The sequence below is a fragment of the Vollenhovia emeryi genome, unplaced genomic scaffold, assembly GCF_000949405.1.
Source record: "Vollenhovia emeryi isolate VEMERY1.0 unplaced genomic scaffold, V.emery_V1.0 DF939139.1, whole genome shotgun sequence".
Lineage (NCBI taxonomy): Eukaryota > Metazoa > Arthropoda > Insecta > Hymenoptera > Formicidae > Vollenhovia > Vollenhovia emeryi.
This window is the reverse complement of record NW_011967227.1, coordinates 2496039-2522872: the sequence shown is the minus strand read 5'-3', so window position 1 is coordinate 2522872 and position 26834 is coordinate 2496039. Positions and strand designations below refer to the sequence as shown.

The 26834-nt window shown below is 38.0% G+C and overlaps 3 protein-coding genes across 5 annotated transcripts in view; 2 read left to right on the top strand and 1 right to left on the bottom strand.

Moving 5' to 3' along the window:
- The first annotated feature begins 743 nt into the window (after nucleotides 1-743).
- Nucleotides 744-5753, top strand: LOC105567317 (protein arginine N-methyltransferase 5). Of its 3 annotated transcripts, none has more exons than XM_012022099.1 (12): nucleotides 744-1317; nucleotides 1409-1527; nucleotides 1621-1847; nucleotides 2150-2329; nucleotides 2405-2614; nucleotides 2705-2913; nucleotides 2974-3096; nucleotides 3337-3512; nucleotides 3603-3806; nucleotides 3878-4059; nucleotides 4151-4304; nucleotides 5614-5753. In XM_012022099.1, the coding sequence occupies exons 1-11, from the start codon at nucleotides 1229-1231 to the stop codon at nucleotides 4301-4303; spliced, it is 1872 nt and encodes a 623-aa protein (XP_011877489.1). In that variant the 5' UTR covers nucleotides 744-1228; the 3' UTR covers nucleotide 4304; nucleotides 5614-5753. The 3 variants fall into 3 exon arrangements, with proteins under 3 accessions (XP_011877489.1, XP_011877488.1, XP_011877487.1); XM_012022098.1 differs by lacking the exon at nucleotides 5614-5753 and having other exon boundaries at nucleotides 745-996; nucleotides 1118-1317; nucleotides 4151-5585; XM_012022097.1 differs by lacking the exon at nucleotides 5614-5753 and having other exon boundaries at nucleotides 745-1023; nucleotides 1118-1317; nucleotides 4151-5585.
- A 294-nt stretch (nucleotides 5754-6047) lies between these two features.
- LOC105567319 (glycine cleavage system H protein, mitochondrial) lies at nucleotides 6048-8766 on the top strand. The gene is made up of 3 exons (XM_012022100.1): nucleotides 6048-6651; nucleotides 7753-7896; nucleotides 8402-8766. Exons 1-3 carry the CDS (start codon nucleotides 6510-6512, stop codon nucleotides 8629-8631), a joined length of 516 nt encoding a protein of 171 aa, XP_011877490.1. The 5' UTR covers nucleotides 6048-6509; the 3' UTR covers nucleotides 8632-8766.
- Nucleotides 8767-9879: 1113 nt separating this feature from the next.
- LOC105567316 (nuclear hormone receptor FTZ-F1) overlaps nucleotides 9880-26834 on the bottom strand; it is a 38435-nt gene continuing 21480 nt past the window's right edge. Inside the window, exons 2-6 of the mRNA XM_012022096.1 lie at nucleotides 15647-15982; nucleotides 15183-15547; nucleotides 13961-14219; nucleotides 13550-13650; nucleotides 9880-13458 (exon numbers count right to left, since the gene is read on the bottom strand). Coding sequence (XP_011877486.1) covers nucleotides 13312-13458; nucleotides 13550-13650; nucleotides 13961-14219; nucleotides 15183-15547; nucleotides 15647-15982 — 1208 coding nt within the window. The 3' untranslated portion in view covers nucleotides 9880-13311. The remainder of the gene's footprint in view (nucleotides 13459-13549; nucleotides 13651-13960; nucleotides 14220-15182; nucleotides 15548-15646; nucleotides 15983-26834) is intronic.

Below are 26834 nucleotides of genomic sequence, written 5' to 3'. Positions count from 1 at the left end.
TAGTAATTTACTAAATCGCAAGCAATCCAGCAGGAAAAATAGCATCGTCTGCAGCGGGCTTAAGGCTGAAATCACATGATGCAGAATAGGAGTACGGAATAGAGAGTGCGTTATAGAAACAGGCAATCAGAGCTTTGCCGTATCAACGAGTGACGGAAATGTCTGGCTCTGATTGGTTGCTTTTATGACGCACGTTCTATTCCGTACTCCTATTCCGCATCATGTGATTTCAGCCCTTAGAACATATAGACATGGAAGAGGAATAGGGACTTGAAATGTGTCCGGAGGAAGCGAGAAAGAAAATCGTAGTGGAGGAAGCGAGAAAGAAAATCGTAGCTCTCTCTCGTGAGTTACTGCTCGAAAGTGCGCATGCGCGCCAACTCACACACACACACACCGATGCTTGTGTGCGCATGCGCACTTTCGAGCAGTAACTCACGAGAGAGAGGCACTACGATTTTCTTTCTCACTTCCTCCGAACATATTTTTCTCTCGAGAACAATGGGCATTCCTCTTCCATGTCTATATGTTCTAAGTTTCAGCCTAACACGTAATCAACATCACGAGTACCGCCATAGGATAAATGGCAGAAAATCGAAACACTAAGTCAGATTTAATGGTAAAACAGGACAGAAGACAGAGATAGAATATATATACATATATTATATGTATATAGCTTATGTCGTGCTGTTTTATCATGTTTATCAGAGTTCAGAACCATAATTATATAAAACAGCACGACATAAGCTATACATATATATATATTCTATCTCTGTCTTCTGTCCTGTTTTACCATTAAATCTGACTTAGTGTTTCGATTTTCTGCCATTTATCCTATGGTGGCGCTCGTGATGTTGATTACAGCCTGAATGCGGCAACTAGCAGTCCATGATTATATAGTCAAAGGTTGATGCCGTTGTGTAGAACCTAACCTTGCACTAGTTATACACGTGTAATTTTATTTAGTGATCGTATCCATTAAATGTTGAATCGCCGGTACACATAAATCAAAAATATTATTAAGTAAATGCCAGCGCTCCTGATAACTTATTCATTCATTATTTAATTCAAGTCGATTGAATTGCAAAATAAACATTTAACATTTTCATTTCTATAGGTGTATTAACACAATGTATAAAAGAAATTAAAATCACATTGATCATCTCAGTTCAGTAATTCATCTAGAGATATTTCAAAAAAGTAAAGTACATATTTCATATATATTACAATGACAAATCAGCGACCAGTCTCATGCGGGTTGGATTTTTGCTGTGCGGTAAATCTAAGTGATTGTTTAGTTTACGCAAATGACTCAAAGTAAGTTATTATTAATTGTTTATTTAATTATTGTGTTGTGTATTTATTTGTCAATTTTTCCATGCTATTTGTACTTTATTCATGATTTCAGATATGATTTTATTTGTACCCCTTTGGTTCATCCTTTATTTAAAAGAGAATTTGTTTCTGGACCTGCCAAAAATCGTCCAGGACCATTTACCAGGCCTGACATAATTTTATCCAGTTCAGGTATAAATAGAGTATAACTGTGTATACATTTGTATTATGTAAATATTTTAAGTAAATTTAGGTCTAAGATAAATCTGTAATATTACTTTATAGATTGGAATAATTTAATAATTGGGAAGTTTTCACCACTTATCAATGTTGATTCGGCCAATCCAGTCATTAGAAGAAATAGCGAGGAAGCTTTGAGTCAAGAATTAAGCTTAGCTAGCCACTTCGGTTTGTCAGGGGTGACTTTCAAATTAAGATGCGGAATAAATAAAAATATAAATCTTGCAAGGATTATCTCCGATAAAATAAGTAATAACAACTGTATCTTTCAGGTAATATACACGATACAACAGTTTTTAATATTAAGTTTCATACATATATTTCGTAAAACAATCCTAAATATCCTCCCTCCACCTCCTCTTCTCTTTTTTCTCCTCCTATCTTCCCCTCTCTCCCTCCCTCCTTTCCATTCCCCCCCCTCATTCTTAGAAATGCCTTGGAATAAAAATTACACATTTATGTTTAAGGAAAGCAAAAATATACTAATATAGAATCTCCATCTTTTTATCTATAAACTCTACAGGATGAGATAGATATAATTTTTGTGATTGTCAAAATATATTGATTATTGTAGGTATGGGTGCAAGTTCCTATGGAGAATTCAATTAGGCAATCCTATTCGTACAGAACAGAGGATTGTCCAGTAGAAGAGAATCCATGGGAATGGTGGAATTCCTTTAGAGTAATATGTGATTATAATAAAAGATTAGGAGTTGCATTAATTGTCAGTCATGATTTGCCTGAAGAGGAAGAGGTAACTTGGAGATTAAACTTATAAATGAAAATTCTACAGCATGAGATATGTATAATTAAAATTTAAATTCATAAGATTGATAGGTGGCTTGGAGAACCAGTGAGATGTTTGATTTTGCCGACAACATTATTTCTAACAAATAAAAAGGGATACCCAGTACTAAGTAAAGCACATCAAGCATTGGTAAAGAAATTTGCTGTGTTAGAAGTGCAATTCATTTTGACAGGCGCATCACGTTACCAAAGCATTAGCTATTATCATAATTATCTTGACTACCTGTGGAAGGTAAAACTGAAGAGATTATATAAAGTTATCAAGTTGAATACTTTGTAATGATTTTGCTGAGTGTAGGAAGTACCATTCTTATTTTTTCAGGGATGCCAAGGTGATGGAACAGTGGAAAAATTCGCTCGAGGTTATGAGGACTATCTGCAGTGTCCGTTACAGCCGTTGATGGATAATCTTGAATCTCAAACTTATGAAATATTTGAGAAGGATCCCGTGAAGTATCGAGAATATCAGAGTGCTATATACGAAGCTATTAAAACAATAACATCCAAGATAAAAGAAGAACAGAGACCAATGTAAGTCGAATTTATTATAAGGTAATATCCGTAAAAGAATATATAATTGTAAATTTTTAGAGTCATTATGGTGGTTGGTGCTGGAAGAGGACCACTTGTAACCGCATCGCTGAATGCTGCGGAAATGGCCTACTGGGAAGTAAAGATATATGCAGTGGAAAAAAATTCTAATGCCGTGATAACGTGAGAACATTTTAAAATAACAATTATATTGGATTCGATAACAAATTTCATTTCTTTTGAATAGGATGGTTTTTATTAAGTATAATTTTTGTTTGTCAACAAGATTTTAACAAAATTTTGTTTATTACTTTCTTTTAAAAAAATAAGAGGGGGAACTTTTTGTCCAACATTATATCAAGTTTTATTTTCATGATCATGAATTACATGTTTATTATAATATTTTATTATTTATTTTTACAGTTTACAGGCCCTTCAAAGAGATATGTGGAAAGAGAAAGTTACAGTGGTATCGTGCGATATGAGAGAATGGAGTCCCCCAGAAAAAGCTGATATTATTGTATCTGAATTACTTGGGTCTTTCGGTGATAACGAGCTGTCTCCAGAATGTCTGGATAATGTCCTTAAGTTCTTAAAAGGTTTGCATTGCACATCAAACTATATAAATTGCATTAATGGCATTAATCTTTCTCTTTAAATATATATACTGTCTTGTTAAAAATTTTTAGATGATGGAATTAACATACCACAATCGTACACTTCATACATAGCTCCTATGCAATCCTCTAAACTGTACAATGAAGTGAGGCAGCTTCGAGATAAAGATAAACATCCACTGGCTCACTTTGAGACTCCATATGTAGTACATCTTCAAAATAAATATGATATAGCAAATCCAAAACCACTTTTTACATTTCAACATCCGAATACAGGTTTGTATAAAGTATCCATGAAATTATACATTTTTTTATTTTAATTTTCTTATACATTTGTATCTTTTTAGGTGCTGCTATTGACAATTCAAGATATGAAACCAAGGTTTTTCAAGTGGAACAGAATTGTGTATTACATGGATTTTCAGGATACTTTACGGCAATTTTATATGAAAACATCACCTTAAGCATAGAGCCTAGCACATATAGCCCAGAAATGTTTAGTTGGTTTCCAATCTTTTTTCCACTTAAGGTATATTTAAAATAGTATTTTTTTCTCCCCATTTAAGATATACTTGTAAAAGATATATGAAAAATAAGACCCCAAATGTTTATCGATACAGGAACCAATACAGTTGAAGGCAGGGGATGAAATAGTGGTTCATTTCTGGCGCCGATGTAATTCTAAGAAAGTGTGGTACGAATGGTGCCTCAGCAAACCCGTCCCAGTCTCAATCCACAATTCAACTGGACGTTCTTCCATTATGGGATTATAATGTAATAACTCTGATTATTTCTCGTTCGCTTAAGATTTTTCTGATAATGATATATGATATAATTAGTTTGTCACACACAAGTATCAACTATTAATTATTAGATAGTATAGTTAAATTTTTCGAGAAACATTCAGCAGCATAGTATTGCATATACGAATATTTTTTTGTATTTTTGCATTAATTTCATCTGATACTTGTAAGTTTGATCATCACCATATAAATGAGATTAGAATTAAATTTCATATAGAACTTGATGTAATGTAGAATTTCTGGACACATACAGACATACATACATAGACATATGTGTTTCTGAATGACGTAGGTTTCTGAAACAAATGTTTCTTCGTTTGTTTTATTTGCGTTTAGAAGGTATCGAGGATCAGGTAATAACCGTTAACAATGCAAAATGATAAAAAATAGGGGGGAATATATTCACATTGAAAATACGATATGTGAATATTTTCTTCATTGCAAATGGTTTTTTATGCATTGTAATTGTGGATCTTAGTATGACATTGATATCTGAGGTCATTGAGATATTCAATGAGGTCACTGATATAGCATATGGTAGAATTTTGATAACATGTATTACGAGATGTTCTGAAGTGTGCTATTACTATCTTCTTAAACTCACGTGATTTGAAAAACATTGTCTAAATGCTACATATTGTAAGATCGGTATTAAATCAAATATTGTCTGTATAATAGTAATATTGAAACATATATATGTACTTTGAATTTTTACTTATATTGACAAAAAAATGACTCTTAAAATCTTTTATACAAATACCTCTGATTCATTTAGCTGAAGACATTATTATTATTCTATCAAATTATTATGTGTGTAAGCCAAGTAACACTATTATATGTATAGTTAAAGCCCAAGACAGAACAAAAGATACGTATATACATATATATCTGCGGGTGTAACAATATTATTAGCAATTCATGGGATCAACATGAAGGACCAAACGAAAAATGTTGCTGCTTATAACTTAAAACACAGTCCTTAAATTCAATATTCTGATTCAATTCTAATGTACGGAATCAAAGTAATAATCTCTCTCTTTCCCAAATAAGTTACAAACTATATATTAAGTAATGAAAGAGAATTATATGCTAAATGAAGGGTAATACTTTAGGTAAAGAATCTATAATGAAATGAAAGCTGTCGATCGAGCGTAATTATGCAAAGAAAATTTCAACTTTATATCACTTTTTTATTGTAAGATGTACGTCTGAGAATAACATGGTCTAATATACGAAGTCTGGCTGCATTAAACCTTTGAAATATACGTTTTTCTTTTCAGCTGACTGATTGCGATTCTGGTGTTCAATCAGAATTACAAAGTTCAAATGCAAAATTTCAGGCGCCATGTTGGATCTGCCATTATGAATTTTGTAAATATATAAAGTAACTATTAAATTAGTTACTGGTTAACGAAAAAAATGTAACCGAGTTACAGTCACAGACGGAGAGAAGGTGACGAAGTTAAAATTACCAAAAAAAAGTAACTGTAACTTTGTTACAAGTAACGAGTTACTGCCCAATCCTGCAAGTCATATTCTTTTTAAATCTGGTCTGCTGATTGTTAACGAATATTTCCAAGAATTTTCCGTCACTTTTGTTTATTCCACGAAGAAATTGCAAATTACGATTTACGTCGTGTTCGCGCGCAGTCTGAGATTACAATTTAACGAGTAACGTCTAGGCATCATTCGTCGCTGACGATGTTGGCTGATAGCAAAAATATAAAACTAACTCGATTGCCCAAAGACCGGAGGTCACTTGCCGTTTGTGTTGCAATTGCACGCGAGATCGTTCCACGCCCGTGCGCGCGATCAACGTTCGCGTCTCGGCCGCCGGAAAAGCCGAGATCCGAAAAAAGAAGATTCATTTCCCGACGTTTCTGCCGGGATTCGAGCTGTCTCTACATCCGCGTTCCTACGGCCCGCTTAAATATCACGCTTGACGAAATTTCCAAGACGAGATAAAAGAACGGCCGATAACGGCAGAAACGTGCCGGCCGATTATCGCTGGTCTCGTGTCTCGCCATTCGACCGGGACTCGGCCCCGTTTTGCTCTCGCCGCAAGTTGTATCGCGCGCGCGGTCCCGAGGCTCGAGGAGTGAGAAAAGAGGTTAGGTGGCCTCTCGTGCACCGTCTCGCACGGCGATCGCGGCAGCGAAAAGCGACGGAGGGAAAAATGGCACTGTTGATCGCCCAGGTCGGCAGACACGCGGTGAAGACGCTCGTCTCGCACGGCGACCTTCTCGGTACGGTCGCGAGGTCGAGGATACCTATCGCCATGGCGCGATCCATAGCCACGACTCAGTGGCTGAGAGACGGTGAGTTAAGTACGCGCGAAAGTCAGCAGTTCAAGATCGCCGGCTTGGATTTTCTTTTTCAAAACGCCGACCCGTGCGTTCTCCCCGAAAACCGCGACGCGGAAAAACGATTCGGCCGTTGAGTATCGGCCATTACGAGTTTTCCCCCGTTTCTTGCCATTTAAATTAAAATTGATATTAAGCGCGCGTGAGGAATCAACGTTGACTTGTATACATGCGCGCACGTGTGTACATCTATAATAATAAATAGGGTATCTTCGGGGAGGTAGGTGCTAATTGTAAGACGCGTCACTTATTAATTTTTCCCACCCACACCACCGAGGTCAGGAGACCTGTATGGACCGTGGACTGGCACTACTAGAAATCTTTTTCGAATGGGCATAGAATAATCGGTCGAATACAGCGTGTCGGTTTTATGTGGTACAATCACCGGTTTCACTGCCTTTTGCATAAGATAAGTGTATTACACAATAAACAATGTGCCATACATAAACTCGATGAATATTAAAAAATTATTCTGAACGAATATTCCAAAAACGTTCTCCTTTGTTAGGAACGTACGATTTCTAATTGTAATAATCTATATATGTACATTTATAGAATATTCTGAAATTGAGAATATTTACACTCCAGAAGAATATTCATAGAACTATGTGTGCTATCTGGGCATGTATACAATTTCTTGTTCCCAATTTAACGTTTGTATGAAAGAAAAGATTAATAATTCAAAGAATACAAGAACGCTCAGCCGTGACAAGGTGTTAGTTGTCTAAATAATTTTATTATAAGATTTATTGCACATTACCTCAGCCTGGGTTTGAATCTGGACCTCCCTGCTCGCTAGTCGGGCATCTCATCAATTCGACTACCGAGATTAATAATTCTATTCAGATTAACAAACTAATTCAGGTATTACTTCACAAGTTAATCGCTGACCAAATTGATTCCATGTTTGTTAAGTCGCCCTAAAGTTGATATGTTCTGCATTGTTTTTCAAATTCTTAGTGATTATATAATTTATGTGAATCTTTAGTGATGCAACTTCGTTTAAATACACTGTCGTCGAATCACAGTTACGAGATAAACGCATCATTTTTTCAGAACGATGGTACACCGAGAAGCACGAATGGATAACGCTGCACGGGAAAATCGGCACAGTCGGTATATCAGACTACGCACAGGATGCACTTGGGGATGTGGTGTACGCGCAGCTTCCCGACGTAGGATCCATAATTAAGAAAGATGGTAACTGACGCTTTCTTACTTATAGTGCGACCATATTTCAGAAAAACTTCAGAAATAAAAAGGAGTCCGTAAACAACCAATAGTTACATAACATCAATATTATAACTTTCTACTCAACAATGTCATTGTTACGTGTGTGTCGTATTGCATTTATATCGTTGAGTAGGAAATTATAATTGGATGTCATGTGACAGTTGGTGTTTGCTAGAAACTGTCTCCAGCAGGACAAACTGGAATGTCCTATCGAAGAAAAGTATTCATTGTTTTAACTTAGGGGTGTACAACTTTTTTAAAAGTTAATCATAACGAGGCTCTATAAGATATGCAGTCGAGAAAAAACCAAGTTGAGAGAATGTAAACGTTACTGTTTTACCTTCGATTTCAATTTTCCTTCCTTTACTTTTACTTGTAGAAATCTACGACATCCTGTATAACAACATAATCTTAAAATTTAGAATGGAAATTTGAATGTTTTTCACAATTTAGTTAACTGATCTTTTTCTAGAGGAATGCGGAGCCTTAGAATCGGTGAAGGCAGCTTCGGAACTGATAAGCCCGGTCAGCGGGAAAGTTACGGAGAAAAATGAGGCTGTTGAAAGTAAACCTGGATTAATTAATAAATCTTGTTACAAAGATGGTTGGCTATTTAAAGTAGAGTTGAGTGACCCAGATGAGCTCAAGAATCTAATGAATGAAGAAGCTTATAATACGTTTTTGAAAACGGATGCTCATTAAGATTGTATACTAGAAATAAATTTCTCCAATGTAGAACTTGAATCAATTATAATATCAAGAAGTTTTCTATTTGAAAATACTATTCGAGATTTCAGTGGTTTTGTAGAAATACATGTGGAGGACATTTTACTTTAATTGTACAATATTTTACCTTACTATTTGTACATCAACAATAATTCGTAACAAATCCAAAAGTATGGTGCATTTATTATAAATATATCACAATTCGAAGAAATAAAGGACATGAGCCAAAACAGGATGTTAGGTCTCAATGATTTTAATTTTTTAATTTATTGCGAAAAATTTACCTCGGCAAGTTTCCAATTTTTCGCAATAAAATTTTAAAAAAACATTTAGACACTAACATCCTGTCTCTTGACTGTTATATCTTTTATTCCTTCAAATCGCGATTCTACGTCAGAGCTTTATGTATTTTATTGTTTATAAATGTATCATTGCGTTGTATGGAAAGTACAATATTATATTTGCAGCTTGGTCACAACTGGAGTTACACATCTACCATTTCATTCAGTAATTTTATAAATATAAATGATGAGAGAATATAAATAAATGATGAGAGAAACGTTAATTTATGTAAAAGTTAGTGCATTAAGCAAGCAAGCATTTAATATTCTTTTAACACATACGTCATATATGAACTTTATTCATCCATGTTAAACAGTAATGTCGAGAATCTACTGCAAAATTAAAAGAAGTTATAATGTTAATGCATTACAAAAATGTACAAAATATAATTCAGTACAGAGATTTTAATGCGTAAAGATGTGTTTTAGCACAAGTCACAAGTTGATATCGATTGCGATAGTTGCAATATTTTTATTAGTCACTGTGCAACGTTCTTCATTTAGTATTTATACAAAGCAAACAAATATTGTGATATATATATGTATGTATATATATATATGTTGTTTAATAATACATGAATAACAACATTCGAGAGTTACGAATTATGATACTATTCTTTTTTTATCGCACAAAGATTTTGAAAGTTTGCAATATATAATTGTATTTTAATAAACGTAAATAATCGCAAGATGCTATTTTCAAATTTTACAAAATAGTATATCGATTGATCTTATACTATTTTTTTTAATTCTCCGTTGAATATTTCATAATCTGATAGCAATCCTAAAGTTCCAAAATGAAGGAAGTAATATCACCATGGGTTTTAATCAATATAATATATAAAAAATAGTACTGTTAGCTCTCTAGAAAGGAACAATTATCTGTTAATAATAAAGATATATTTACATTAATTAATTTTTTCTACATAATTTACAATTGCCAACTGCTAATGGCAGTGTTAACAACGCATAATAGTTTTTCCATTTAAACTTTATTCCATCGATTTATCGGATCAAAGAATCACGTAGATATTAAATTAGATTATTTGCCAATCATAATTGGTAACTGTACATATTTAACATAAAAAAATATACACAACGCTGTAGTTATCGTATTCACTAATTACAATGGTTAATAAACATAACAAATCGTTGAGTCATTAATCGAAATTGATATATATATATACAAAATTAAGCATTTAGAACGTGACATATTAATATTTTAGGAAAGTGTCAATTTTAGAAGGAAACGTTTAGATTGTAAAAGTTGTGAGATTTCGAAGAGAACATATAGCGTCCATAATACTTGGTGCCATTTTCGCAAAGTAACAATGATTATTTTTTCCGAGAGCATAATATTTTTTAACATTCGAGTAAGTTTTAAGCATATCGAGACTTCATACGTTTAACTTAATAAAAACGTGCTCGTAATGCTTCTGTATCTTGTATGGTACTTACAATTTTGTTATTTTATGTCATAAGTTTATACGTTTATGTTACTAGACGATTATAGAACTTTTAGATAATTATAACAGACGTAAAATTTACATTGATGTTAAAAAAATTATACCATGAATTTATCATGACCTTAATCCTGACTAAAATTCATTAGAAAAGATAATGACGTTTCGTTAGCAAGAGAAAAAGTAAAGATGTTTACACAGAAAATTCGGACGTTTCTTGTGAAACTATTATTGCCATTAAATACTCTCTTCCTGCAACATTTACAGAAAACGTTTTTTCCTAAAATTAAAATTTAAAGGCAATTAATATGTCACGCTTTATATGCCTTATTCTGTAACACAAAATACGTACGGAAATAATTTCAAGTTATCTTAGTTCTTTTTCATTAGAGCTTTTTTTCTCATTAACATATGGTAGTGTTTGCGATTAATACGACTTGTTCCAAAATTATCAGACCGACACGCGTTCAGCAGGAGGTCTCGGAGATGAAAAAAGACGATACAATAAATAAACGGTAGCGTGAACTTGTCTTACCCAAACAGCAATGCATGATTTAAAGCGATATTTTTCAATTGTGAGACAGCAGTAATTAATACATGGTAAACGACAGAATTATGAACTAATTTGCAAAAAATACAATAGTAATAGTTAACTAAGAGCTAATAACGTGTGGACATACAATGGGTACGATACTTTTAATAAGTTGTATTACATCGTAGCTTCTTAACGTGTAATTATACACACTACACGAATTAAAAATACCTGTTTATGCATGTTACACTCATTCGTTCCATTCGAATTGCTATCTGGGCGTCTATTCTGAGGTATATGGTTACTAAAAATGTAAAAATATAAAACTTAATACAGATATATGAAGAGGTAGTCATCATTCGTGTCGTGAGTTAAATAAAATTAATCTTTTTTTTCATCTCAAAGAAGCGTTATTGCAGATGAGAACAATGATAAGCCTAGGCTGCTTCCAATTTCGTGTTTAACATGGAAAACTGGACGATTTGAAAATTTGGGAACATTAGCATATTTTATATCGGCGTGTAAGGTCAAACTTGACAGTGGACACAAATCTTTACTTACGCGATAAGTACATGCGTTGCCCTCGAGAAAATATTTAATTCCACATTGGTAATATATAATACTCGTTACCGTTCCTCTTGATTTGATTTAACACTCGAGTCTTAATCTAACATGAGACATCAAGTTCCGCGCTTGCCAACAAGCACTTTACACTTAGTTAAATATATTGAAAGATCGGTGGAAAAAGTGAAAGTAGTAAAATAGCCTTTTTTTTGCAGCAGGTACGTGTTTGATACGTGAATAAAAACAAGAGGAGTTGCAACGGACAATATTACCAATCTACCGGTGCAAGGAAAGATTTCTGTCTTTGTTGTCATGTTTAAACTTTGCATCTGACACAATATGTAATTTTCAATGGCTTCAAATACCACAGGCGTCGAAAAGACGGCCTTCACAGCACTGAAGAATTTCTGACTATTGGCTAAACAATAATAATAGTAATAATTAATAATAATAATCTATTTAGTGAAAAATTACTACTTTCGATCGCTATCTTAACATTTACTATTTTTTTTTCTATTTAACAACTGCGATACGATTAATATTATCTTATGCATTTAGAATTAATCGCTAGACAATATAGGACCACATAAACCTTGCTCCAATGATTCTTTTATTTCTTAAACAGAATCTTTATTACGATACAACATACAATAGTAAAATATCGCAATTTGTAGTTATTCCTTTCCGCCACCTATTTGAGAAGTAATAAAGAAAAATACATGAATAAGATCCTAAAATTAATGAAGACATTAAGTAGCTAATGATTTTCCTCAAGTAAGCAACAGAAATATATTTATTTCATTTCATTATTCAACTATACACAAAATATTGTAATTACAATATTCAACATGATCTGTACTTTACAACATAATTGGAATGTGTTAACTAGTATTTACAATAGTAGCCCCGCTGTGTGCAAGTGTGACGAAAATGCAGATTCTTTTTCTTTATAGGAAATTCTAAGGATGCCCAGGTGGCCGTGCGACAAACACATATGTTATATCACATGCAAGTTCATTGTCATTCAAGTATGCCCATTGAATCCCTTGCAGAAGCACGATTGATCTGGAGAGAGAATTTGATTCTCTTTTAGCAGTACGATATATTTCGTTCGAGTGAGAGCAAGGCTTCGGTGTGGTATGCTTAAAAATAAATTCGCCTCTAGTATTAGAAAAATAGCTTTACTTATTTAGACAAAAGTTGCCTGCCCCTTGACCAATATTTTTTTGTTAACCACCCTTTGTACTGTTTTCAAGGCATCTTGCTTACTGTTTCCCTGCGCTTATACCCATTAACAGGAGTAATTCTCCACGGATACATCTCTAAAACTTCAACATCAAATATAGAAAATATATGTCATTGTGTTTATATATTTAGATACACTTTATAATACATATACTCTGCGTTTATTGTGTCTGTGTGTCTGTGTGTACGCGCGCGCGCGAGTGTATGTGTGTAAAAGGTATATACGTCTATACTTGATTTGTATGCCTAGGTATTTCATGAACCAGGGCCCCATTATTTGGTCCGATACCTTAGCAACGTTTTAGCTCTTAATAGGTACTTTGAGGTCCACTCTGTCTCACGATTAGGGGCGTTAACAAGACTTTCGATATATATATAAATATAAATATATATACATACATATATATGCATATGTATATATATATGTGTATATATATATTGTGTATATATTGTGTAATAACGGACTTCTTTCTTATTTGATGGCAAAGATTACCAAGTAAAACTGATCGTTTCATTTCCTCTTGGCGTGAAGCATCTCCATGAGAAGCGTTTGCGTTGGCGCGCCTCCATTACAATGTTTCTGATAAAGATGCTCCTCTCCCTTGGTTGCCACCTCGTGAATGTCCGGTAATACTGCTAGCAGCTTGTTAAATTTATCCTAAAGAGATCGAAAATAAGCAACAATTAAATGTCTGGTTTGATTTGTTTTAGATCAGGTACAAGGGGAAATGTTTTGCGATAAAACGCACCGGTACAGTTGGGTGATGAGTTACTGTGTACTCCATAAGCGCCTGTTGAACCTGTTCGTGACCTTCTTGCACATGTTTCTTGTTTACTAGTCCACGGACATCTACAGCAAATTAATTACACGCATTTATATAAAAGATAAAGGTTTTGATTTGAATGTTACGGGGATATTGGAACGAGAAATTTATTTGAAAGTGGAACAAAAGGACAAAAAACCAATGTTACAATACGTCGTGCGATAAATTTCACATCGTTGACGCGAAAGGTCTTCTGTGATACTTCGTTGATCTTTACGTCACAATTTTAAAAAGCTACGTGAAACGTGACTGCACGGATCTTGCTAACTCAATTATTACCCGTTGTCTATCAAAAACTCGTCGCTTACGAGACGGACTTTTAATTTTATAACTTACCGTGATTCAGCAGCATTAGGAATTTCATGCATATATATTCTGGAACGTCGAATTTTAGTTCCTGAAGCGTCTTGGACAGTTCCCTGAAGGTTTCGGCCAAGGAAGGAACTCCGAGTAGGCCGAGACAGAGAAGATCAAACTTTTGGCCATTGTGAAGCGTCGTCTCGTCGGGTAGACTGTTGTGTAACCTGTGATGAAGGTGATCTAGCACCAACATATCCGACCAAGAATGTTGCAGCAACTTCATTTGATCGTCAACCTGGCAAACAACATTGCCATGTAAATGCTAGAAATAATGGACAAGTGTACAGAGAAACATATAATATACGGTGAGGGATTGCGTTCGATTTAAAATTTCAATATTTTCCAAAAAGTACGCAATAGCGCAAGCAAAAAATTGAAAAATTACTAAAATGAGAATTTACAAGTAATTTTAATTGCAATTTGCAAATCAATACTTGATAAGTATTCGTCGTGCCTCAAATGTTTGTTAAATGGTGAAAACGGTTTTTTTGTTGCAGTAGAAAATACTGCAAAGATGCAGTTGGTTGTAATATTTGTATATTTATCGGTATTTGTGTATTACGAAACTAGAGAAACGGTAAAAAAAAGGATCTCCTTCGGAAGCGTGACGCGATTTTCAGGAGATTGCCGCAAAGATCGGGCGGCAATGTGTACCATATTGTCGGCGAAAAGCTTCAACAAAATGGCCTCGGTCTGCTTTGCATCGTCGTTAACAAATGCACCGTGTTGGAGCAAAAATAAAAAGTTATTACAAAACGACCGGTTAAAGTATGCAATTTATAATTAACGCGGTCTCGCTTTGGGGCAACCGCCATAACCCAGAAACGTATCTTGTTATGACCTAGATATGAGGCGATGCTTGAAATCATTCAGTGATTGTGCAATGCCGCCGGTTACCTCACATCCCCGCCGCTCGTGGCACCGAGCAGGCCAGGCACGGCGAGTTATTTATCGGTAAGAACCAACTTTTCTCGCCGAGGAGATTCTCGATGAAATCGTTGCGGTTACTTCTAACGACGCGTCGTTACACGCCGACGCCTCTCCCGTACGTCTTTATGTCAAAATCGAAATTTCATGGCAAGAGGCGACGCAATCTCGAATTCGCGATGGAAGACAGGAAGGCAGGGGAGCAAAAGGGAAGATGCGATGTTTTCGAGAAAAGACCCGCGGCGACTTAGACGTCCCCCGAGATGCTCACCTTGAGATCCTTGAAGAACGTCGAGTTTCTAGCCCAGTCTACCTGCGAAAACAAATTCTGATCGAGCACTTTGCACATTAATTCGAACAAGTCCACTTCACACTGATTATACGTTTGGCTTTGCAACAGTCCGAAGAGAGACGTCTGCCACTCGCGGTCGTCGATCGACGACAAAAACTCCCTTATCATCGGGCCGAGTGTCTTGAGAGTGACGGGGGGGTTGGCCGTGTAGCTCGGCACCCCGCCGCCGTGTGGTTGCGCGGATTGTTCGCCGAAGTTGAAGACCTTCGTGCCGGGGGTGGTGGAATTCGCGGCCCAGAGTTTGCTGTCCAGGCCCGGGTTGAGGTTGTGCAGGTGATTACCGCCTCCGCCGCCGCCTCCACCTCCGCCAACACCACCGCCGCCGCCGCCTCCGCCGCCGCCGCCGCCACCGCCGCTGCCGCCACCGCCACCGCCGCTGGTACCGATGTTGGGTTGGCTGGATGGTGCGATCAGCTGGTGCTGACCGGCCCCGCTGCCGCCGGCCTGCGTCGTGACCAGGCCCGCGGCCACGGTCGCGGGGGACGGACTCGAGTCCGGCGACGAGGTCAGACTCGAGACCTGAGGTATTTGGATCTCCTGCTTGATGTGCATCAAGGGCGTGACCGCGGACGAGTAGCCGGTCGGGTCACCGAGGGTGCCGCGTATCGTCTGGATCGCCAGTTGCCGTTGACGTATCAGCTGCAGCTTTCGCGCCCGATCCCTCTTGTACATGGGCCCGAATTTGTTTCTACCGCCCCGCATTCTATCCGCCCGCACAGCTGAAACAACAGGGAGAATTGCTGATTTAGCGCAACGCAAACGCGTGTATATATATATATATATATAAGTATGTGCATCGCGTTTGGCGAGTATCCCTCGCGTTTATTCTTAAACGTTTAATTAAGAGGACCCCTCAGCCCTATTTTTTTTCACCGACACAGTGAAATATAGTTTTTGCGCTTGTAATTTTTTTTATTAGGCTTCTGAACCGAGTGTTTCAAGTCTGAAAATGTTCTGTTATGCGGCCCGCAACTTATCCTGGTATACATCAATGCCCACTAATGCCCAGTGGGCACTACTTTATCTTATTGTCTTATTTTATCTTTATAATAGCCCAGAAAGGCCTAATGCCTTTTAATGTGTCATTTGCACTTGTCTCTCCTACGTTATATATTTATGGCGAATTTTCTGATTCCGAACGGTCCGACGTAGCGCTCTTTTGAACAGAACAGGAAATATTTTTTCCCAGCAAAGGTTTAATTGAGCTTAGTATTTTTGCCCAGAATTTGGATGAATACCTGGAAGACTTATTTTTTGTTAATAATATATCTCCTGCTTTTTACACAAGTTTTGACAATAGATTATGTCACGGACGGTGTCGAAGAATTATGATCGGAGGTGAAGGACAGAGACCGTAACAATAAGACCCATGTTTCACTCGGTGCGGAAGTGGTCAGTCCTCAATTTTGGACATAAAGAAAACAGTGATCGACGATTCGTATTGTTGACTAATGGGTTCATTTTGTAAAAAAATCCCTTTAACGCGATTGAATGAAACAACTTTGAAAAAGTGCGATCTTCCGAAGCAAACGAAGGCAGAAGTCACGGCTAATCGACGAATAAGTAGGACAAAAATGTGAGAGCCATCGCCTGCTATTTCTATTGCACGTACGTACACATGGCAACACACGCGTGCACACCGTGTGCTGCCCAAAACTCACACTTGACCTTGCGGGAATAAAAGAAGGTAAAATTCTAAAACGAAGCCCGAGTCGAACCGAACGGCAGTATCGACGCAAACTCGGGTGCCTCATTCAACGCCCGTATATCCCGATATTATTTCAATTGATTTTTATTAATTTGTTTTTAAATAAATTGTGCGAGTCATTACTTTTAAAAGAATGGGAATTGAGGGCGGGGTGTTTGTGCCGCTTGAGCCGACACAGCAGCGCACACGATTCGACTTCATCGGTCGACTTAATTTTTAAATAACTCGATGAATAATGACCGGAAAGAAATATGACAGAGGAACCTTCGTCTCAGCATTTTACTTTCTTTCGCCCCCTCAAAAGTCAATTATAATTTTTGGGATGTCCTGTATAGATTGCGCGATCCCTGTCTCTCTTGTAGTTAGAAAATGTACAAGGTATAGAAAGAGAATGGGACCGTAGTTCTACACCCAGGAAAAAGATTTATTTAGGTAAAACAAATGAGATACGTTGAAACCACGTTTCTTTGAATCTGCTAAATTTGTATTTACTTCTACCAAAACATTTACTAGATTTGAGGAAATAGATGTGAATTCTCTTAGAGATTCCAGTCTTAATCAAATAAAATTTTGATTAAGGCAAAGAAATAATTTCTCTGAAATTAAATAATAAGTCTAGTAAGGTAAAAATTCGAAGAAAATTTGTTTGATTTCAAAGAAACTTCTTTCTGGGTGTATCTTTGTCTAACGAAAGGGACAATAAATATGAGTTTGAGCCCCACTCTGACCTTGATAGATGGAATCACGGTTCGAAGCATGTTGCTTCTTTCTATTATTCGTACAACTTTTAAATCGAACGCGCAGCCTATATCTTGTACATACGTGATCTACGATTCGTATTTCCGCATTTTGCAGTACACTATCGCGAATAATAAGCTTTCAAAGCCGCGCTTCTTCAAACTGGCCACTGATAACGAGCCATCTGCCGCGCAGGATTGATCGAATCTCGTCGCGCCGAGTTGTCTCAAAAACTATTGCGTACGAACGCAGCGTCGCGCGGGAATACACGTCTATGGGTTTATCCAGACAAACTTGTACAGGTACATAAGCATACACATAATTTTCCTATGCGTGCATTTATGGCCCAATCAGATCCCTTATGCATGCGTTTATGCGCTGTGCAAGTTTATCTGGATAGACCCTAAGAGTAATATTAGGTACATTTGTCACGCGACAAATCTTAGGAAATTTTTCGAGACCCGAGGACTCTTCTACCCTGCGGCCAATCAACACGCCTGAAAAATTTGTACGACAAATATAATAATGCCCTAACATGTGTCGCGAACTTGAATTCTCAGCTTGCCATCTTTCTCCGAGTACACCAAATACATCACTAGCAACTCTTGAATTTCGTCGAGAGAATAGAAATTTTCGGTAGAATTAAGATTGTGCATCATTTGAATTTAAGCCTTTATCTCGATAACATTTTTTAATTGTAAACATTGATAAGAAAGTTATCAAATGTTAAAATAGTCTTGCGGGTCTAAATTAAAGAACTCGCCAATTTATGAGATCGATTTCGGAGATATCACGACTTCGCTTCTTCGGCCAAGCGAAACGAACCGGAAATCGTGTCCTTATCTTATTAGATACGCTTTTAAAATCAATTACAATTTCTTGCCACACTCTTCGGATCTTTCGAGAGACGCGCGACTCGATACCGATGGTTCGATATTTAAGTGACTCGATAAATGCTGCGGCTCACTTTGAATCGCGAACGACGGAGAGTAAATCTTCAAGTGTTCGCGACTCTGGAGAACAGCTGGTCGGCTAGAAGCCACGTATGTGCGATTCAAATGGCCTACACCCATGTCGGTCTAAAACCGCCACTGCAACTGGTGCGAAGAAAATAAGCGTCGTAATGGTCGCTCGCGTAATCCGTAATTGACAATTAACACGCAGGGGACTCTCTCTCATATTTTTTTTTTTACGTTTTTTTAACTTGCGCCGAATGACCCGCCACGCAATACTTTCTGCATGGAAACATAGTCCGGAAAGCATTTACAATTTCGAGGCGATTAGTTCCCAAAGAGTTTTACACGCGAACTTGTATTCGCGAGTCACTATCGACAGAGATTATCTCTTTTGTCGAAAGTAAATAAGAGCATAACAAAAAAAATGTATTCTCTCCCGGATTCTTTTGAACGTAATTTAGAGATAATTTCTTATCTCTTAATTAAAATCGCCATAGCGGCAGATATTAGAGAATTGTTCGAATTTTTTTATATGCACGGATATCGCAACGACGATCATAATTACTGTATTTTCCCATTCGATTGTGAATACATTAACGTCCACGTAGGACATAAAAATTGCGCCAGGAGAGCGAATTGTTATTTTTTAATCTCTCGCAGAATTTTTGTTGCAGTGTTTCTCTAAATGAAATTGAAATAAATATATTGCGTTGGTGTGTGCGTGCGCACATAAATTACATTGTCATTTTGCAATGTTTTGATAGATAAACGGCAGCATCTTATATATCAAATACCAACGTTGTTTCAAGGTATGAAATTATACAAAGTTATTTCACGCATGAAATTATACGCTACATTGTAAACTTTGACAACCGCAAATATTAATTTCGGCTATTAACTTAACAACTGCAAGTAGCGAACAAAATTTTGTAATAAGTAGCCTTATTTAAAGAGTAAATCTTATATCCTGTTGCGGTCGCTTCTAACAATTGTTTATTCCACCGTTATGCTCGTCTCCAGAAGATGGAATTTTTAAGCGTATCCAAAATTGTTTGATGGCAAAAAGTTTAAAAGGCACGTTAATTAAATCATTGTAGCAGAGACGCATTAAACGTTGCAATTAGAGATCAAGTTAAATATATGTACTTGAGATTCCAAGTTAAATCCAATAGTCAAGTTTCATTTTCTAAAATTCGAATAATATTTATGTAAGAAATAATACTCGATACATTGCACTAACTACAAGTAATCGATCTCGACTAGTTTGAACTTTTTAATGAATATCAGGATTCGAACTGTACTTTTAAGTAGTTTCTGCCGTCGAGAATCGAATCTCTTACAAATAATAACTCAAACTCCAAGAATAAGTGGTTAATTAAAAAAATGTATAAAGGTATAAAAATTTTCAGCGCAATTTTTATACAGCCTCGAGTGCCGGGCGTCTCTTGGATTTTTCTAAAGCTGCATCCAATTGTCAGTATCGACAACTAAAAAGTCGATATCGAGAAAAGATTCGTGAATAAGAGGGAGGACAGATCTGGAGACACTACGCCCCATCTGCGAAACACAATCTCGATATTAAAAGCCTCCTTCGCCAGAAGGGGACCCCACCTCTCATCGCTTCCGACGATGTTACAGATCTAATAAGCTAACCGAGTGATCGCTACCTAAGCAGCTCCTTCGCGATCACGAGGCCCGTTCGCTCGTCTTCTTTACCGTTTCTTAGCACCGTCGGATGAAGCGAGCAAGAAAGGTAGCGTCACGACGCGACATCCACCCTCGCGAACCCCGTCATCAAGGAAATCTCGCGGGCGCTCGTCGCATCTGAACTCTATTGTCGGGCAGCAGAGGGAGAGAGGCCCAGTGGTCGCCTGGCGAAAACGGCGGCGTTGCCTATTTTCGTATGCGGACTACTCGCCGTCTCGCGTCGCGTCGGCCGCATGAAACGGCGAACGAAACGAACGAGCCAGGCGCTCGCTCGCTCGTTGAAAGTGAAAGGAGGTTGAATCGCTCTTGCCCGTCCACTTCTGCCTGTGCCGCCCTGCACGCCGACGTAGCCCTCCCTCTCCCCTGCGTCTCCTCCCTGCCCCTCCGGACCTCACTTATACTACCGCCGCGCAAAACCCTCTCCCTCCCCCCTCTCGCCCCTGCCGCTCCACCACTCGCTCCACATTACCGCCTCCGCCACCCTGTGTGCCCTCTCGCTCTCACGACTCTCTCTCGCGCTCTTCTCCTTCTCTCGCGCCGTCGAGAGAACCCCTCGTTTCCCCTCCACCCCGCGCACCAAGTCGACTCCCCGTGATACTATCGATACTGCGTGGAGTCAAGCGCGCAACGCAGCCATACCATCATCTTGCGACTCCGCGATTTCGTTTCGGCCGGCCGGCCGGAGCGAAGGCGCGTTAAACTCGCACGCATACACATACGTGGACACGTATATGCATTTTCGCGGCTCCTTCTGTCGCCCCCTTCGCTCTCGCTCCGTTTCGTGACACGGACCCGGGGCCTTCGTGACACGGCCGCGGCCGCGGCGGTGACGGCGGGCCCAACGCGATACGGGTCTAGGCTCTCGCGGACCTACGCTTTCGACCCTCGAGCTAGCCTCCTCTTTCAGCCAATGAGGAGAGAGGCTGATACTAACGTTCCTCTACCGTTTCGTAAATCGTTTTCGCACAGATATCAATGTCTTTGTCCCGTGCACGTGTCCGATAGACGTTCGATTCTCCAGACGCACTTTTCTTTGTTACTTTTGACATCGAGAGTCTTTCATTCGTTATTTATTTTTATATATACTGCAATGTTTATACACCATTGGCTTGTTTTATTTGTTTCATTTACATCTATATTTAAACGTCAAAGAATATCGCAGCTTACTATGAAACCACATTAACACATTGCTGGTATTTTATTCCAGCAAAAACGTTGCCTCTTGTAATCTCTTCCACGTGGCCTCTTTGTTGACAGATAGTATAGGTTTTAATAAATAAAATAATAATGTAATATCTAATTGAGGATAATCGAAGATAGCTCGGTAAACATTTCAATAATTGAAATTTAGACAATTACAACCAACACGCAATAAAAACAGCTAGTTATTCTAATAGAGTGTTACGTGCCAACAATATACAGCATAGGACATTTGCCTCGCTTTTAAAATCGAAGTGAAGTATAAAATATCTGTCATTTGAATAATTATAAGCGGTGGTGTGTATATGTAAAAAATGCGCCAAGTATAAGCTCCAATGTTACTCTATCTCTTCTGCAAACGTATCTTCTCTACAAAAATATCTTTCCTGCAAAAGTATATATGTATATAGACACATGTATGCATATATAGAGGAAAGTTCCCTATTATGAGATAGGCTCCTAATATGTTAATAGGCATCATCTGTTGGTTCCACCATGAATTCATTGCCCTTAAGGCGAAATTTGTTTAGTGGGAAATTAATTGTTAGTTTGTGTAATCGCTGCGAGAAAAGATTTGCGATTGAATCTGGGCGTTGAAAATCTGCCATCTCATAATAGAAAATCTCATAAGAGGACTTTCCTCTATATCGTGGAGTCTGTGTAAGGAGACCGGAACTCCCGTAATCAGAGTGGGCCGACATTTTCGAGAAATATTCGTTCCGAAAAGAATCACCGGAAGCTCTGTCAACTCGATTCGCATTCGTGCGTGTCACATGGTTGTCATATGCATTAAGCATTCGTGAGAGTCGTGAGAGAGATGAGGAGGTGGATCGTGTATCTCTGAAACTTGCGAACATTACAAAAGTGAGCGTATCCACAGGTTGAAATTCTAAATATTCTAGTATTCACTCACTTTTGGAATTTTCGTAACTTCCAGAAATCGACCCCCAGATAACTGCGGTTACACGCTGTATCTACGAGCCAGTGCTACAAGTGGCAAAATTTTTGATTCAACATTTTGCAACAATGTCGGCCCATATTTGGTGACGTAATCGAGCCTAGTTCGGCCTCCTTATACAGACTCCACGTATGAGACATTGGACTCACGAAAAGATATTAAAATATCTCAAATAAGAGCCAGTATAGTAATGCTTTAAATCGTATTTTAATGAAACGCGAATCTCCAAATCTACATACATTATGTCTATCGAAATTGTTGTCGTAAACCTTTATTAAAACTCCAGATGTTACATCATTGAATCTCAACACATTCAGAAGAAGATTACCAATATTTCTTCGTATTGGCAAATTCTCTTAATTATTACTTCATCGTTAGTTTCGCAAGGCTATGATCGCGCGACACACACGAGATTCAATAGCTCTTATTGACCAAAATTAAGTAACTTGCCATTAATAAAACAAACTGTTTTCCATTTCGTTAACGAATTACGGCAACGATACAAAAGTAGGGAAACTTTATTCGCGAACGTTGTAGTATTGGCGATTGTTGTAGTCTTTTGGTATTGCAATGTTCCTCCACGCTGTTTATGTTCGAATGTTTACACACTTTCGAAATAACCTAATTCGCGGATCGTATTGGCAAAGCAATGCGCCTCACACGCGTGGCTTAGCACGCGGATCACGCTGGCGCACGTGCGTGCAACGTTCTTGTTTCCCTTTCAACCTTCTGAAACGTTCTCGCTTTCAGACACGACAGCCATGACTGCCATCGTTGTCTCAAAGGTAATACATCACATTTTTCTTTGCCTCACATCTTGGACCGGAAATAAAACCCCCCCACAATTCCACTTGTTCGAAATTTGTGAAACTGAGCTTGAAAATTCATACCGGAAGAATTTAGTTCTACTCGAGGGGTAAACCGCTGAAGACATTGTGGTACACAGATTTACGGTACTACTGGGCATTGCTAGACATTTTTTTGGCATTAGGACTTGCTGGGGCATTATAAAGATAAATTAAGATAAAATAGGCTAAAATATTTTCTTTTATATTCTTTTATTAAATACTTGACGCTGTTCTTGCTTATTGGCCTTTCTAAGATATCGGACCAACCCATTCACGCTGTCAAAAGAGACATAGGCTTTCACATCTTTTGACCACATGGTATTGAATTTTAAGTTTGTGCTCCACTTTACCTGGATATTGCTTCGATCTTACACTATTACTTGACATACATAGAACCTTGGAGGTCACGCGCCCGTCCTTAGATTTTTAACATTCCGTAACTCACATTAGTCTTTATAATTATTTCGCGCGGTTTTTTTAACACACTGATGAAGACATTGTTACGTCGAAGCGTCCGTTATTCGATTTACGTAATTTTTATTAATTATACCTTTATTTGCTATCACTTCGAAAACTTTATATTTTAATCTAAGATAATAAGATAAAGTAATGCCCGCTGGTCACTAGTAGGCATTGGTGCACATAATTTTGGTCAGCGATTTACCCGTCTCGGCTCTATTCTACCACTTTCCAATGTCTTGTATCGCAAAACCTGAGTCACCGAGTCTTGGCTGTTAAAAACGACGAGATTTGAATTTGAATTTTGTTCAGAAATCCGACCGATTTCCACAACAGTCCGTGACAGCAATCGGTTGGGGAATAAATTGCTATAGTAGAAAGTATAAAAAAATATATTGCGTCAATTGAATAAGTGCACTTTGTTGCAACAGAGATATGCAAACTAGGAGGCGTTATGCGGGCACGAAATGGAGAAGAAAGATAAACTTCGACGGGTCAGACATACGCATATGTGTAAATTTCAATCATCTTTAACGAACGTTACAGAAAGTCTTATCTTCGCGTATAAGCAAGTATAATGATCGATGATAAATTAATTATTCTAAGTAGCTGATTTCCTCATTGTTTTACGCCGAGATCTTTTTCATCCCGCGTCTAGGCTATGCCACTGTTTGAAGGGTTAAAAGTCGCAACGTGTAGGGATTCAACGACGATCCTCGGTGGCCCCCGAGTGGGTGGTAACAATTCACGTGGGTGGCAGGCCCTAACATATAGATATGCGGGGCGATTCGATCGGTCGCGATCGGCGAATATGCACGGCCGAACCGTGACACTGATGGAATTTACATTCGAACTGCCGGTCATGGGGAGACAGGCAACAATTGTCATCGCGTCCGGATATCGCGAATCCAAAAGTTTCACGCGATTATGCATGGCTTTTGCCCTCCCACTTTTCCCTCCTCTTCTTTTTACACGTCTGTCGTGCCTGACAAATTTGCGCAACAGCTGCGAGACGAGGAGAAAACCGCGCTTGTCCCGAAATTTGTGCCTCGATCTATTCCACAAGAGGTGGCCATTGAAATCGCATACTTTCTCCAAATTGTACAACTAATCGGAGGATTGTTGTGATCGAGCGAAGTTAACAACGAAAGAATTTATGGGAATATATCTCAAATATGTGCGATGAACAATATTTGTTTCCGCACATTTTTTTGTGCGGTTTTTTCGTCCGCATGGATTTTTACTCGCCACATAAATACAGGGATCTTTAACGTGAATGGTAATGAAAGGATCACGTCTAATAAATTTTTATTAAAATTAAATTTAAAGGGTGTTTTTTTTGGACATGACTTACTAATTGCAATAGACCAAATTACAATCACGACTTCCTTTAATAAATGCGCTTTGAATATCTCAAACGACATGTTTAATTACCATAAATTACCATAAAGTTATCAAAGTTTTACACGCGTTCACCAAGGCGCAACATTAACCACGGCATGCATTTATTGTAATTAATTACAAATGCTTAACATTTCTCAGGGCGTGAAATCAATGAAGACGTGCATGATGATATATGTATATTTCTTGTGTTAAAGTTATTGTTTATATTGTTTTATTACGAGGGAAAAGTCAACAGTGTAAAAAATGTGTGTTTGATTTAAAATTGATGTGATACACATGACATGTGATACACATGAATATGACAAAAAAGCTTTAGTCACGCTAAGTTAATAAATATGCGATTCAAAGAACACGCATTTCTATTGATTTTCGATCATTAGAGAAACGGCACACGCGATTCTCGCAGCCCATTTATTACGCAACTTCACAGTGCACGCCTACCGGAAAAGTTCCAGTTTCATAGAATTACTTGCCAGCTAATCGAATCTCCTCTCTAGTTTGCGTTAAAAAATTCACGAATTTAGATCCTACAAAAAGTTTGAACGATTTATCGACTATTGCTGCAGAAATTGTGGTTTGACTCGATTCATAACGAAAGGCAATTATATACGATACAATTCAAACTGCAACAAAAGACAAGGAGCAGTTAATGATACAAATCGCTTTACTGACGCAACAAAATTAGACCCGAAAAGATGTTGATTCGGAATATACACGGGATGTGCCTGAACTGGCAAGAAATATTTTTATGACAAGTATACTTTGTAACATTTTGAGACAAATATTCTAATATGAAAGTGTCGGGGCTATAATAGTTTTCAAATGGGAAGAGTTTAAAGATCTCGAGTAGCGAAGCTAGAATTACAGCCCCGACGTTTTCGTATTAGAATTTTCGTTTTAAAATGTTACAAAGCACATGTCATAAAATTATTTTTCGCCAGTTTAGGTACACCCTGTATCACGTTAAACAAAACAAACAAAATATTCTTTCCGAAGCAGGATATAGTCTCATTAATTATTTGAGAGTAGAAATTCCTCCAATATCGCGGCTCTTGAATCTCTTAAAGACGGCGGGATAATCGAACCCACGTACCGACGGTAGGATAGATTTTTAAACTGGAGCGCAATAATGCACAGTAAAACAATATCTTGTTACGGGTATACGCTCTATTGGCTTCATCTCTCGCTCTATTTACGTACACATAACAGATAACATCGGTGACAGAGTATCGCGGGCCTATTTATGTCGTCCATTCAAGTATTCGTAGATCGTTTGCGTCAAACGAGTCGATACGTGCGACCGGTGCGCGGCGCGGCGGCGCGAACCTCCCAAAGAATGCGATCTATATCCGGTTTGCGCCTAGGTCCGCACTGATAAACAGTCTTGGAGTCTTGGTGCACCGAACCCAGGATGAGAGGGTACAACGCTCGCGTGCGCGCGCGTCCACGTCCGCGCGCGCGCGCGCATCGAAAAGAAAGGGAAATTCACTCGGCGAATCTGGTCCACGGGTCCGGCGTGACGTCAGATTCTCCCCATAAAAATTAACGAGTCACCACGTGATCGCGCTCGCCCACGGCCGGGCCAATCACCGG

Coding starts and splice junctions, on each gene's coding strand:
- LOC105567317 (XM_012022099.1), top strand. CDS start 1,229: ATGACAAATCAGCGACCAGTCTCATGCGGGTTGGATTTTTGCTGTGCG. Junction 1,848..2,149: donor ATAACAACTGTATCTTTCAG/GTAATATACACG, acceptor TGATTATTGTAG/GTATGGGTGCAAGTTCCTAT. Junction 3,513..3,602: donor TGTCCTTAAGTTCTTAAAAG/GTTTGCATTGCA, acceptor AAAAATTTTTAG/ATGATGGAATTAACATACCA.
- LOC105567319 (XM_012022100.1), top strand. CDS start 6,510: ATGGCACTGTTGATCGCCCAGGTCGGCAGACACGCGGTGAAGACGCTC. Junction 6,652..7,752: donor GACTCAGTGGCTGAGAGACG/GTGAGTTAAGTA, acceptor TCATTTTTTCAG/AACGATGGTACACCGAGAAG. Junction 7,897..8,401: donor ATCCATAATTAAGAAAGATG/GTAACTGACGCT, acceptor ATCTTTTTCTAG/AGGAATGCGGAGCCTTAGAA.